Genomic DNA, 14,292 nt, shown 5'->3' on the forward strand with positions numbered 1-14,292 from the left:
ACCGACGGTAGAAGAGAATCACCGTCCGGCCCGGGACGCCGACAACTGTCCTCATCGCGCCCTTGTCGAAGTTTTTTATTTTATTTTTTTAACGTGTTACAGCCATCTACTATAGTGCCAAGACACATGGGTGTGCTACCGGAGTACGACAGAGAACGACAGTCATTCTCCTTCCTTTTCTCTATTCACGACTTTCGTGAGCGCCTGGGCTCTATGGTCGTCATCGAACGTACTCTAGCTTCTTCAGCTTGCCTTAGAAGAATAAAAGAAAGCTTATCGACAATCAGACGCGAATGATGCTGGTGACTTTCGTGCGCGCTGCGGAAATGTTCCAATTGGTGAGCTTTCTTTATTTCTGCCAGGTCTATGAGAGAAGTACTTACACAAAGCACGCTAAGTAGTTCCTCCACCAATAATGGGTTCTGGGAACGAAGAAGAGCTGTAGAGTTACTTTCTCTAGCAAATAACAGGAGTCGCGTCCGCGTGTGGAATATCTATGAGTCAAGGCGCTACGGTGGCATTCTATAAGAGAGGTTGACCTTCTAAAGATGGTTAAGGCTCACATTTACCTATGCATCTATCAGGATCCGCGAAGTAATATCTCAAGATGCAGAAACGCAACTTCTTCCATCTATCCTCGAGGCAAACGTTCGCAGCATTCTCAAGTAATCGGACTATAAAGTCACCGCCCCACCTTTCCTGCCTTTCGCTCCACGGTCATGAAGCGATCGGTATTACTTATTGTTCGAAGCTACAGTCGACGTTCGAAACGACGCTCGCCCTCGTCGATCTCTGAGAGTAAGTCCGCTATATTTGTCAATTTCGAGTTCTCAAGGTGTATCGACGCATCAGAGAAACCTTTTGAGGGTCCTACAGAACCTCCAACGTCCCAGGACGACGCTGACCCGGCGCCAACAACCGTGCTGGAAACCCCACGATGCTCCAACCTGGAAGCAGCAAGATTGATTCTGGAGCTCGTCAACGCTGCAGCGGATGCCATACCCCTGCCAGGCTTGAAGGTGGTTACTGGAAGTTTACTTGTACTATTGGCTATGCGTCAGGTGCGTGGCGAGGAATACTACTGTTTTCGTGTTTCCCCGCCAGTAGGCACTGACGACGTTGTTGACATTGTTTCTAGAAAGCTATGGACAATCTCGAGATCATATCCGAGTTTGTGAAGAGTATGGACCGGCTCAGGCAGCGTTTGAATCTATTAAAAAGCGAGGAATATACGGATTCAAGCATCCAACAGCAACTAACATTATTCTCAAAGTAGGTTGATCTGAAATGGAGTGCTAACATCTTACTTATTGTGGTACATCATGAAGGGAATTAGAAAAGACTTACCTACCCCAAATCGAAAACCTCATCCCGCCTCGATGGGAATTCACCCTCAAATCCGTCAGTGCAAGGATCAAGCGGATAATATACAGTCGAGAACATGAGAAGCTTTTGATCAGCCTGACCACGAAGATCAACGAGGAAATGAATCGTATCTTGGTCAGTAGATCTTATCACTACCAAATCAGACGACCACTCAATCAATGACTTAGCTCGATGTCACTTGCTATACCAACAAAGCGACGAATGTTAGTCTTCTGTGAAATCAGTATACGCGTTCACTCAAACTCCGTTCGCACAGCGGATAGATAAACAGACGAACAGGTTGTGGGATAGCGGTCAGTGAGACCTTCGTGGCTCTCAACTGTTATGATACGAAACGACTCAACGCACATCGAACTTTCCAGAGTGTCTTAAACATCTTCATATCGCCAAAAGTGCTCTTCACGATAGCGGAGACCGTGCACGCTGTTCGGACAATACCAGGACCCACCTACTGAAGGCAATCGATAAATGGGCTCATTCAAACACACCCTTGAGGATCTTCTGGTTGGGGGGGTCTCAAGGAACCGGAAAATCGACCACGGCTTTCACTATTGTTGATGCTCTCGGAGAGGATCCCTCACACAACTATCTAGGCACTTTCTTCGGCTCGCGAGACCACACCATTACACAAACAGTGTCAACCCTTGCGTATCAAATCGGCGTACGAGTACCAGGATTCAGGGCGCAATTGATATCTAATGTCAAGAAAGACAACGACATTGGAGAGAAAAAACTCTCCGAGCAGTTCGAGAAGTTACTGGTGGAACCACTTCGTGCCCAGTTCTCCCATCAGGCTTCCCCAGTCATTCTAATTATAGACGGCTTGGACGAGTGCTGTGGTCGCGAGGAGAACGGGACGGATAAACTCGGGATCTTCTTTGGTGCCTTGATTCAATGTGTCCAGGCGATCCAGTCGATGAAAGTGCTCATCAGCTGTGGTCCTATCTCGCAGCTTGAGGACGTCTTGAACCGCCATAAGGATATCTTTTGCACGGTCTCCCTCGATGGTGATAAGCTTGTGGACAACGATAAGGCCATTCAACGATTTGTCGATAACCGGATGCCATATCAGTACCGTGGTGACGAAGAAGTTTCTCGTGCACTAGCCTGTGTCGCTCGAAAGGCCAAAGGATCATTTCTCTACGCCACGTATATGTTGTCACTCCTCAAATCAAGCGGCCGCAAGGACTTTTTGGCACAAGTGAAGGCAGACGACAAGTTGGAGGTTGCAGAAGCTGTGCACGCTAGATACGAGCGCCTTGTGGTGATGGCTCTTGAAAAGGAACCGGATGGAAACCTTCGGAGACGCCTTTACGGTACATTAATCGCTATAGCATCCTGCTTTTTCGAACGTGTTTCAGTCCAGAACGCGGCTGAGCTGTTTCAGATAGAACCTCAACGGCTCTTAACTTTCCTGGAGGAATTTTCGACAGCACAGCTTGAAGTCAAGAATTTGGAGTCTCCTGCTCACTTTGCTCATATTGCATTCCGGGACTTCCTCCACCAACGAACGGCCTCTCCGCCAAGCCCAGGTGTTACTATTCCTACACCTCACCATGAGGTTGCGGTTCATTTGTTCCAGTACATGCGATTGAATCTTCGTCGAAACATATGTGGTTTGCCATGTCACCGCGATTTTGCCAATATCGAAGCCCGACCAGACCTCAAAAGTCTGATATACGCTTGTAAGCGATGGGCAGATCATCTAGAGAGTGGCAGTTCTCAGAACGACAACGTTTCCGAATCAATAATCAATTCAATGACCTTCGATGCGCTGCAGAAATTTGTTCAAGACTCGCTGTTATACTGGTTGGAGGTGCTTTGCGTATTGCAGCTTGTGGATCTTGCGGTAGACTCCTTACAGAAAGCCATGAAGTGGATCAATCCAGACGTACGTATACCGACCCACATCGATGTTGACGATCTCATTATGTTTTCTTCAGTCGTCTTCTTCGCGCAACCACATTCATGCATGGTTGACCTCGATGCGACTTGCCGTTAATGCCTGCAAACCAGTCTTGAAAGATCCTCTGCAAGTCTATGAGACTCTCCTCTCGCCGCTCAGGTTTGAAACTGCCCAGCTAGCCACATATCACTCCAACGTCAAAACTAGTGTCAACATTAATGCTCATTTTCGGCCACACCGACGAATGATCAAAACTGGAAGGGATGTAGCCTTCGTCTCTCTCTCTCCCAATGGTCAGTTGATGGCCATCGGAAATACCAGTGGCTCGCTCAAGTTATGGAATATAAATGCCGTCCGATTATTGGGTGAACTGTACTCCGGAAGACCCGAGACCAGTCTGGAGGACCTGCAGTTCATCGCCTGCGACAAAGTTGTCGCAATCCTTTATGACACGCAGCGGAAATTAGTAGAAGTCAATGCATGGGACTGCTCTCGACCTTTCATCGCACCCATTCGCCTGTTGGAGGTAGTAGTGGATGACATTACCCAGAATTCTCTAAAGTTGGTCCCATCGCCAGATCAGAAATACGCCGCCATTGTCTTGCATGGGATCATGCATTTCTGGAAAACCGAGACGCTATCGAGCAGACACAGTCACGGAGTCTCGACCTCGAGGGTCCTAGCCCTGAGTTCGCGCTGGTTCATCTCCGACCGTGCACTTCGGCGGGTCACAGATGGGGACGACATTTTTAAATTTCTTCAACCTGCTTCTAGTGGTGCCTTCAGTTCAGACGAGTCGGTCTTAGCCGTCGGAACAGCTAAAGGAACAGTACTATTATATCGTTACGATGGGCTACGTCACGAACAAATCGCCTCGCTTTCTTACGGTACCGCCGCTCTCTCGATAACTCTCTCTCTGTCTCGAGACGGGACTCACCTTGCAGTGCTGGGCTCGTCGGAAGTGAAAATATGGAAGATGGCGAAGCCTGAGGAGCGTATCACGAAATTAAATTTTAAGTTCCCCCGTTTTGGCTTTCAGTTTCTTCCAGATGGCAGTATTTTCAAGGTCGCCTCTCTCTCGGACCGTGGTAATATGGTCGTTGACGCTTACCATGTCAGCACTTCAGTCAGTTCTCAAATCATCAGTGCTGCAGCCTTTTCGTCCGATGGAAATTTAATCGCCACCGGCTCCAGAGATGGTAGAATTATGGTCTATGCCATTTCAGACCGTCCTCTTCGTTGGGAAGATCATGTTCATTTATGGTCAGACCCTCGATTCCAGAAAGTTGACCATATCGGCTTCAGCCCCGATGGGCGTTTCCTTGCTTCGACGTCTGCAATTGGGTTGACCACACTTCGAACTATCGTGACTCCCAAGACGGGTCTTCTGCCAGTGATCGGATCCCTGAAACACAAGCGTCTACCCTTCTCTGCATTCTCTGGCAATTCTCAATATCTCGCGACAGCTTATCTGAACAATGACAACGGAAATCTCTACGTTGAAATGTTTGTCATTGAAGCAGGCACCACCTCCCACACCTTCGAGTTTTCCTTTGTAAGAAGTCATGCAGGAACACCATTTCAGTCGCTAGCACTGTCCAAAGACGGGTCAAAATGTGCTGTTGCCTCCACCGACTCGCTCTTCCTATATTGCCACGACCGGCGACCGACAGGGACGGGAGATGTCTTACGAGTCCATCCAGACCGAATTGTTGTCATCGATGGACCCAATGCTCGTTCTCTACGGTTTTTGGATGACGAGCGGTATATCACTTCAACCGCTGGTGTTTTTGAGGTGCGATTAGGGGTAAGAGTTAAGAATGTTGATTCGGGTCGATGCTTCGTACGTGACGACAGATGGATAGTAGACCGCTTTGGGAAGAAGTGCTGCTTTTTACCGTACAAGTGCGATTTTCAGGATTCGCATCATTCAAAACTTATGCTATGTGTCGCTGGAGGTAGCATTGTATTTGTTCGTGTTCGTAGTTGATCGGAAAGTTTGCCAGCACCGAAGTCCGCCATCCACGATCTTTGATACTCGTTCGCAAGACGATATAAGTATCGTACATGTAGAAACATACATGAGTGGGGATGTGGTCGTTCAAGTTCTGAAGCAGGGTGGTCCAGAATCCCTTTTCAATCATCGTAGAAAACAAGAGCTCTCAGCTCGATCGACTGCCAGGGAGGCGTGCCCGCAACGGTAGTTGGATCCTCAAACGCGGTGTGTGGTGTCGAAACCGCAACACTCCCATCTTCAACAGAGTCATAGCTGAATCTTCTGTGAGCTTCTGGTTCAAAATGGATTTTGTCAACAAATACTCTTACCATTTGAACAAAACGAACTCCTCCGGAGTCATGCCTCGCAAATACTTCCATTTGTGTTCGTTGACACTAAACGTCTCCCCAACCCTATCCGGCGATACGAATTCTACGGGTACGAGATCCTTCTCCCAGTTGACGCTGCGGAAATCACATACAACTAGAGCCTAGTGGGCCAATGGCCAGTCGTCTGCTGGGTGAGAAATGGGACGCCAAAGATTGATGATTTGGAAACGGTGTTTCAGGCGTTCCTTGGCTTCCGCTTCTGGGAGATGTCGATGAACACGATTGTGGGCGGCCGAGGGGGTCTGGCCGACATGTGTTCTTGGAACGGGCCTACGCTTTTTGGGGTCGATTCCTGTTTCACCGGCGACTCGACGGTGAACGGCTTAAGGGCCCCTGCGAACGGGGACCAGAGGTTGGAGGTTCTGCAACGTACGACATTACTTGCTATGATCGAATAGAACGACTTTGCTGGCCCCTGTAAGACGCTTGATCAAGTCAAAACTTTCCGGGTAATATTCCTTCTCTATCTCCTCGTCGTTGGAGAATGATGCTTTATGGTTGGGAGCGTGCTTTCCAAAAAGGAAGCCGGCATTGTGTAGGGTGAAGATCCCTCGAACGTTCTCGATCTGGGCGACACGTTCGTCAGTCCCATAGTTTACAGGAGGAACGCCCTCTGGGGAGAGGCATAGATGCGAGGTTTGCTTTCATCACTGGGGGGAGCATAATAGAACAACTTACCTAGAGGGGCATTATCAGCTGCGAGGCCGGGCATGTTACTTGAGAATGGGAACTGGTGATGTTTTTCGGTAATGGGAACGTCTTCACTCGATTTATAGCACCCCACTGGGTGTAGAAGGATTATGCCATGTCACCATAAGATATCGGAATGGTGACTGGAGTATGTATCGACGGTGTCTTTGACTGGACGCGATCCTACCGAAACGGCCCGATTTCGGTTTGGAGCCGTTGTGGCTAGGCCTGAGCATGTACTGATAGGCCTGTAAAACGGAGTTTAAATTTGGCTGAGGAGGGGGCATATACCCTGGACTCTCCGATCCGGAATGTACCAAAAAAGGGTCGTATTTTGGCCGACACTCCGATCCTAGTGCACCAGCGAACGTCGACCACTCTGGTCGGGTGTTGATACCCCTCGTTAGCTGCGATTAGCCCGGTAAGTCTGAGCATGCCTGATTGTCGCCTGAATTCCGTTAGCGTTTATGCTTTGGCGAGACTTAGACATATTCAGGCTGTCGAGGCTGCTCAGACTCGCCAGTCTGATACAGCTGATACGCGTACTTAATCTGGTGGCGTCTGATCAGTCTCGTCAGATTGATGTTTCTGGTCAGACACTGTCAGGATGATCGAGTCCGTAATGTAGCGTAAGACTTACCTTTGTATACCATGTATTTTACCCTGAATAAGACTATCACTTAGCATTAGCCTAAGTTCCTTGACCATCCTGTATCAATATAATCCCACCTTTCAATATGCATTAGCCTAAGTACATCTACCAACCTAAATAATCTATAGCGTCACTGTCAGGGTATATTAATTTAATTGTATAAATAAGGGCCTATCAAACTTGTGCGATCAATCAGAATTAATCATAGCAAAACGGATCAATTAGCAACAATGGAATTCATTATAGTACAACAGGAGCATTAGCAATAACAATAAGACAGCAGTGGACTAGAAGGAATGTACGACAACGACTAGAACAACCCTAATCTTCGTTCTCCTGACCAGTCGGCTCCTCGGCGGCATTCTGAGCAGCGAGGAGGCGAAGTTGTTCTTGTTCAGCCGCCTTCCGCTCCGCACGTTCCCATCTGAGTCTGTCCATATCCGACTCTTCGTCTGGCTCTTCGAAAACAACCATCTTTTCCACAACACGACCCTCACGGTCTCCGAAAACCTTGCTAAATGAAAGAGAACATTGTCAATGACAGTAGAGGGGGGAAAATGGAACACACACATATTCCACCACTCTAGGAGGTCTTCCTTGAAATACTCGGTTCCAGAGACGATAACATCACGAACGTTGCACCAGAAGCTCGGGTAATGGAACGTGCTATCACGGGGGGACCACGTCTCGGCCGTCGACATGGCAAAGCGAGCCTATTTCGGGAATAAATTGTCAGTATGTCTATCGTACGAAGGGAAAGCCATACCAATGTAGCGACATGAGCGATGAATTCGGGCGTGATGGACCGCATATCCATTCTTGCAGCGTTGTCGGTCGAGCTAACAGTAGTCTTCACTTCGTACATGGAAGACTCGGATGTCGAAATGACTCGAGCACACTATATGAGGAATGTAAGCTAACGTTATAAGTAAACGAACGAACATACCCTTGCGAGGAACTCGGACTTCAGCAAACTGCGTTCGTTCTCGTCGTTGTCCTCCGAAATGCTGAGGGAGTTATCGATGATGTCAAAGAGGTAGGCAGGGCAGGCATTGGCTTTTGGAAGAATTTGACGGCCTTGAGCGAGTATACTATGGAGAGGCATTGTGAGCAAAGTCAAACGAGACTACGAAATATTTACTTCTTTTCTTTATCCCTGTCGCCATACGCTCGATAAAAGTCCACGGCCAGTTTGCGGGGCAACCAATAGGACGCAATGACCGGGTTCATGAGACCACGATCAGCCTTCGACTTCTTGCTGAAGACCTGTACACATATGTCTTGAGTGTAGATATTCGGGCTAACGAGCTTGTCCATCAGGCCCTTGAGCTTGACATTATCATCATATAGCATTTGGGTGGCAACACTGTCCATCTTGAAAGATATTCGTCAGTACAGAGAACCAAGGAGAGACATCACTTACCAAATCGAGAGTCTTCGAGAACTGGGAATGAAGCCCTTGCTCTGCACAGTAGTCGATAAACTCCTTTACATCCGGGAACTTTTGATCAAGGAGCTCCCAGGAGGTCTTGCACTGTGCCATATAAGACGCGCTAGAAACAAAAACGACAGCAAATCAGTAGCATATATACCAGTAGATGACGGTTACTTGCGCTTCTCTTGACATGCGGTCCGCTTCTTTCTTTGCTTTCTCTATGGCTTTCCTACGCTCGGTATCCTGCTCGTTATCGTACAGTAGATCTTCATCTTGTTCCAAGAGTTCTTGGGCAGTAGGTGGCGGTGGAGGAATAGCAAGGTTCGTGTCTTTGAACATCAATTCGTAATGGCCATCGCCTTGAAGCCCAACAGCGACAACATCTTGAAGGCTGCAAAAGGTACTAATGCAGCGTCTAAAGTACTTCGCAGCGGTCAAGAGGGTTTCTTCCTTGGGTTTTTCGGTGACAATCGGTTCTTTTCGGCATCTATTGAAGGGATTCAGTAAGTCAGAATCCGGAGAAAAGCATATGACGCACTTTTTAGGCAGCCTAGCCTCTTTGGCTTCCAACCGACCCACAGCATCATCGAAAGCCCTCTTCTTCGTATTAGAAATTCTCGACCTACGAGGGGCAGGCGACCGTTGGTTTCGACTGTTACGACGGGAAAGGGAGCCTTGGCGGCTGTTACGGCGTGATAGAGACTGCCGGTGACTTCCGCGGCGTTGGGGATGAGAGCCGGAACCAGAGCCAGCTGTATGACTGGCACCCGGTGGGCGACGAGTAGGAGCTGAGGATGGGTTAACCATTGTAAGTAGAGAACGAGAGCGGGCGGCGGTGGACGTACAAGGACAAGAGGTAGGGATTGGGGGAGACGCGACTTTATGGGGCGTGTTTGTTTGGTCGTATTTGACCGACGCGCCAGAACGGTGTCTGCACAAGATCGGGGGTATATGCTGTAAACATATTCTGAAACCGGTCAGAAAAAACATGTAGCGTAGTCGGGAGCATGTAAGAAGGACTGTAGTATACATTATATGTGCTACAAAATACAAGAAGGTCAAGTAAATTGTCTAAATATCGAAAGGTATCATCAAAAAGGGTATCAAGAAGCACTAAAATACAATTACTTTCGTCGAGTCTGTAGTGCCTTGTCCTGAGATTTCCTCCAGTTGTTTACTACACGCTGGAGAACCTGTGTCACCTCTTTATAGTCTACCGCTAGAACACAAGCCTCGGTGGCTAGGAATTCGACTTTCGATTCGAAATCGACCTCCAATTTGTTCAAGTCCACCGTGAAGCCGACCAGTTTGTTCACGTTGTTCTCATATTTAACCGTACTTGCCCTCACCGCAACAGTGTTGGTAAAGGGGCCGTCGAAGATGAAGATTGGTTTGGTGGTGGTGGACAGAGGATGAACGGGGTGGATCTCGGCGTTCGAAGGGATTGCTCGCTCACGCCTCATGTATTGAACAAGTGCTGTGACGGCGTTCTCTTCGTAAACCATGCGAATCTGCGATTTCCGTTCCTTGAACACTTTTGTTCCAATGGTCGCCGTCAGTAGCACCTTGAACCGGAGCGCTTCAATTCCTTTGGCGTTGAAGAGCCACGACTGACTAGGATGACGTAGAATCGTTGGCCAGCTGAAAGCAGGTTCTGAATCGGCATCGTCAACACTGAATGCCGGATCTCCCTGCTCTATTTCGCCCGTAGGTAAAGGGGTGCCCGAACGAGTGAACTTTGGTCGAGTGGTTGTGAAGGATTTTACACGGAAAGTCATGGGATGAACGTATGTTAAGGGGGGGATGAAGATAGGATGTAGTGGGCGATCGAGAATATGTAACGGGAGCTCCCAAAACCGGTCAACTACCTTGCTGTAGTCTACCAGGTGTCGAGCTCCATGTTGACCCTGTACAGCGGACTCAATGAGGAGCTTCAAGCCACTCTGGGTGTCCTGACGAATGTGAACATCGACGACGCAGGCTTGTAACCCATGGTGGATCCCTTCCCCGGTTACAAGAACCTCCCGTCCCTTCCAAGGAATCTGGCCTGTCTTCATCTCCCTTATCTTCTGCGTTGCCTCCTTATGTGACATCAGGAAAACCTGCTGACGAACGCGGTTCAGGCGAAGACGATTGCTCCACTCTTCGCGAAACTGGAAGAAATCCTTGTCGTTTCGAATCGCGCTGGGGCCGAATTTGGCAGCTTCGATCCAGGATGGAATGCGACTGCTATCTTTTCGCACCATATCGTATCCAACGGCATTGGGGTTGCGCTGCGTGGACCGGAAACAATTCGGATGGCCGATGAAGTCGTAATCCAGGTTCTCAGACATGTCCTGAATGGTAACTTCGTCCTTCTGGTCGTTAACAGCAACGACGATACCAGAAACGCCGGAGATGTGGCGGACGTAGTCCCCAACGAACCACCTCTTCTTGATCGCCCAACCAAGTGAGTGGTGCCCTTCACGAGCAGTTTCAGTGCGCTGCTGGACGATTGGGCCATTTAATGTTTGCTCGCATACGACCCCTTCCTCTCCCGTGAGCACGCTGACCACCATATCCCCTATGTCGAACCTCCAGTCATCGATATGCGGGAAGTTGGCGCGAACGTTTGGATTACGACTGGCAAGGAATAAACGACCTTCGGTGGAGTTGGGGTATTTCCCAAGTGGCCTGACGTCTTTGACGTGAATGGTCTTGACCAGCAGACCATCATCGATCTTGAAGCTGGGATACGATTTGCCGAAGACCGTCTGGAGTTGAGATTCAGGGAGCGGTGTGAAGTCGGTGGCAACCAAAGATTGTACATAACGCTGTCTGCTGTCCAGATTGTTGTCAAGAGATGATTGTGGGACCCATGCGAGGAAAGCGACGACGACGTTGTCACCCTCACGCTCGACAACAAACGTTGGATCGTTCGTATAGAGCGGGATGACTTCTGGTGTCTCGGGCTCAAAGCTGTGGCTACGCCCGTTCTCGTCTTCATCCGACTTTCCCTCATCTTCCTGCTCGCCGTCTGGCTGTCGCTCAGCATCTTCCTGCTGGCCGTCTGGCTGTCGCTCCTTCCCATCCGACCCTTTCCTCTTCTTCATCTTCCCAGCATCCTCCTGAGAAGACTCCGTGGCCTTCCGTTTCCTCCCATCATCCTGAACAGGTTTCCTTCTCTTCCGTTTCGCTTCAGCCCTTCCTAGTCGTACCCAAGTACCAGGGAAAGGGCCACTCTTGGCTGCATCACGTCGGTGAATTGCAGCGGCCACATTCGGCTGACGGCAAAACGCAATTTCGACTGGGTCAAGGACGACCGCCATGTCGATCCCGTTCGGACCAGACGGTTTCCGAACGACAACTGAGCACCCACGGAGCATCTTGGAAGTTGTTCCATGGTCAGTGGTTCTGAGATAGAGATAGCCGCAACCGGAAAAAGGAGTATAGCTTGTTTTAATCAAATTTCGAAAGGACATGGGGGCTTTCTCGATGTGTTGCAGGACATTTCGTTCGCGTTTTCGCTAGAGAACATGTCAGTCTATACACCTAAACGATCATATACTTCCTTACCTTGCATTTGACCACCCAAACATCGCCATCATCATCACCATCTTCTTCCCGGAAGTCATCCAGTGTCCTGGAAGATGGACCAGCCTCGTTGCGACCATATCTCACCAAAGCCTCCTCAAGCGTCGGTAGGTCGTCATCTCTGCCTTCAGTTTCAAGTGCAGCGTTGATAGTGTTGTAATTAATGGGCCTGCCCGCATCGTCGTCTTCGTTGTCGTTAATAAACTCTGCTGCATCTGAATGATGAATCGTTAGAGACGGTACTCTTGATAGGTAACAAATCGTAACATACCTTCCTGTTCATCGTCCGAGCTCTGTTCCTCATCGTCCACCCTTGCCTCCAGGTCCAGGTAAGGTCGAATAGCATCCCGAGGTTGCATGATGCCTGCAAGGAACGTGTTTCAGCATGCTGGGTACGGTTTTTTTCTCTTTTATTTGTTACAAAAGTATTGAATGCGACGGTTGGTTGTCTTTTCGACACTCATAATGAACTCAAAGTTGTTAATTTGTTAAATCTATTCTACTGTACTAGTCTCACCGCTTTGGATGACGAGGAACAAAGCCCACCGTCGTGGATGGTGTTGGTCTTGAGCAAGGCGTGAATTGGATTCAAACTCCGACCCCCGCGCGCCATAGTCTGTGTCAAGACGGGGGGGTTCTCTTCACGTGAAGGTTTCGGCCGCCTCGGAGAAGAGAGTCAAGCCCGAAACTCCCGACTAGTCCGGGGTAACCGAGACCTCTCGGGCGTTTTGGGCTTGACTCTCTTCTCCGAGGCGGCCGAAACCTTCACGTGAAGAGAACCCCCCCGTCTTGACACAGACTATGGCGCGCGGGGGTCGGAGTTTGAATCCAATTCACGCCTTGCTCAAGACCAACACCATCGCAAGGCTTAATTTATGGTAAGTCGTATTACAACTGTAGATAGGTATATAGTATACTTCAATCAATGTTCAGAACACCATAATTGAGTTCTAAGTTGTCATTCCCTGAATATTTATTCTAACTTATAATGCCAAAGTATGTTCATATTTTACAGTCATCGATACTTACCACCTGAATACTATTGATAGGTCGAGTAAGAAGTCGACGAAGAAGAAGGGAAGCGGAGGAACTCCATGTCTGGCTTGCAACGATGGCAAACTATATCCTAGGATCAACAAGCACCGACAGTATTGCAAGTCAGCCTTGCTCGCTGCCAAAGCTTTGTCGACAAATGATACGAGAGTGGAGGGGAATACGGAAAGCGGGGCGATGGCCACACCGAAGGATTTAGAGGATACGAGAGTTGATCTCATGTCTACAGACCAGCAAGTGTTTGACGATAACATGGACATCGAGGTTGAACCTATTGTCGAGGTATGGTCGCCTTCTTTTACTCTTTACGCGTTTTAATTCTTCCCCAGGTCTCTCATCCAGTTATAGAAGTCCCGCTATCTCAATCGGGTCGTCCTACGCGCACAAGAAAGCTGCCTGCCAGGTTCGATGATTTCCAAATATCAACGCAATCTGCAGTCCGACGCTCAGTACGGATACTGGTTGAGTCTGCTTCCCAATCTCATTCAACCTCTCCTGCCCAATCTCGTCCAAACTCTCCTCTTGGATCTACTCATGTGTCGCGCTCTCCATCACCCGCCGCAAACGTACCATTATTCATATCTAAACCGGGTAGTGCAGGTCTGTTCCGCATCCATCGTTATTTCGCACCCATGAACGACCCAGAAGTCACCGATGGCTCAGACGTCGCAAACTCATCCGAAGTCACTACCCGCTCTCCTGACAGTGTATTTGGTCAGCGTGCAAAGGAAAGAGACCGATCTCCCGAAGTGGATGATGACTTTGCACCTCACGCCAACATATCCATCGCCCTGCTGATGCAGTGGCATTACACCACAGGAGGTTTAGCGAAATCGCGAAGTAATTTGGACAAACTAGTTCATGAAGTCTTGTTGGATCCTCGTTTCAAGGTCGAGGACTTGTTTGATTTTAGGGCTCGACGCGAGTGCGCGTTACTCGACTGATATAACACGTCGAAGAGTAAAGATCCCGACGGTCTTCCCATCAAAAACTGCGACAATTGGATGAAGGGTGTGGTGGAGATTCCGTTACCACGTGCGAGACAGAAAATCAGCGAAGGAAATGCACCCACTCTCACCGTTGGCAATATTCAGTATCGCCCGCCCTTCCAGGTGATCACCAATGAGATTCGTCAACCTCACGCCGCCAACTTCAGGTGGAAGCCATTCCTGCTATTCTACCAGCCACCAGATCCTTCCCGTCCAATCTTGA

General features: G+C 49.0%; 3 protein-coding genes across 3 annotated transcripts; 1 reads left to right on the forward strand and 2 right to left on the reverse strand.

Annotated features, from left to right (window-relative positions):
• The first annotated feature begins 40 nt into the window (after nucleotides 1-40).
• E1B28_010400 (uncharacterized protein) lies at nucleotides 41-5,397 on the forward strand. The gene is made up of 10 exons (XM_043155362.1): nucleotides 41-338; nucleotides 399-533; nucleotides 585-798; nucleotides 853-1,061; nucleotides 1,139-1,272; nucleotides 1,329-1,500; nucleotides 1,554-1,589; nucleotides 1,643-1,679; nucleotides 1,749-3,277; nucleotides 3,330-5,397. The coding sequence occupies exons 3-10, from the start codon at nucleotides 720-722 to the stop codon at nucleotides 5,280-5,282; spliced, it is 4,149 nt and encodes a 1,382-aa protein (XP_043007828.1). The 5' UTR covers nucleotides 41-338; nucleotides 399-533; nucleotides 585-719; the 3' UTR covers nucleotides 5,283-5,397.
• A 31-nt stretch (nucleotides 5,398-5,428) lies between these two features.
• Nucleotides 5,429-5,649, reverse strand: E1B28_010401 (uncharacterized protein; the record flags this gene model as incomplete). Its single annotated transcript, XM_043155363.1, has 2 exons — nucleotides 5,429-5,561; nucleotides 5,618-5,649. 2 exons carry the CDS (start codon nucleotides 5,647-5,649, stop codon nucleotides 5,429-5,431), a joined length of 165 nt encoding a protein of 54 aa, XP_043007829.1.
• Nucleotides 5,650-5,783: 134 nt separating this feature from the next.
• E1B28_010402 (uncharacterized protein) lies at nucleotides 5,784-6,389 on the reverse strand (the record flags this gene model as incomplete). Its single annotated transcript, XM_043155364.1, has 2 exons — nucleotides 5,784-6,290; nucleotides 6,356-6,389. The coding sequence occupies 2 exons, from the start codon at nucleotides 6,387-6,389 to the stop codon at nucleotides 6,055-6,057; spliced, it is 270 nt and encodes an 89-aa protein (XP_043007830.1). The 3' UTR covers nucleotides 5,784-6,054.
• Nucleotides 6,390-14,292: the final 7,903 nt, after the last annotated feature.

The sequence above is a fragment of the Marasmius oreades genome, chromosome 6 (assembly GCF_018924745.1).
Source record: "Marasmius oreades isolate 03SP1 chromosome 6, whole genome shotgun sequence".
Lineage (NCBI taxonomy): Eukaryota > Fungi > Basidiomycota > Agaricomycetes > Agaricales > Marasmiaceae > Marasmius > Marasmius oreades.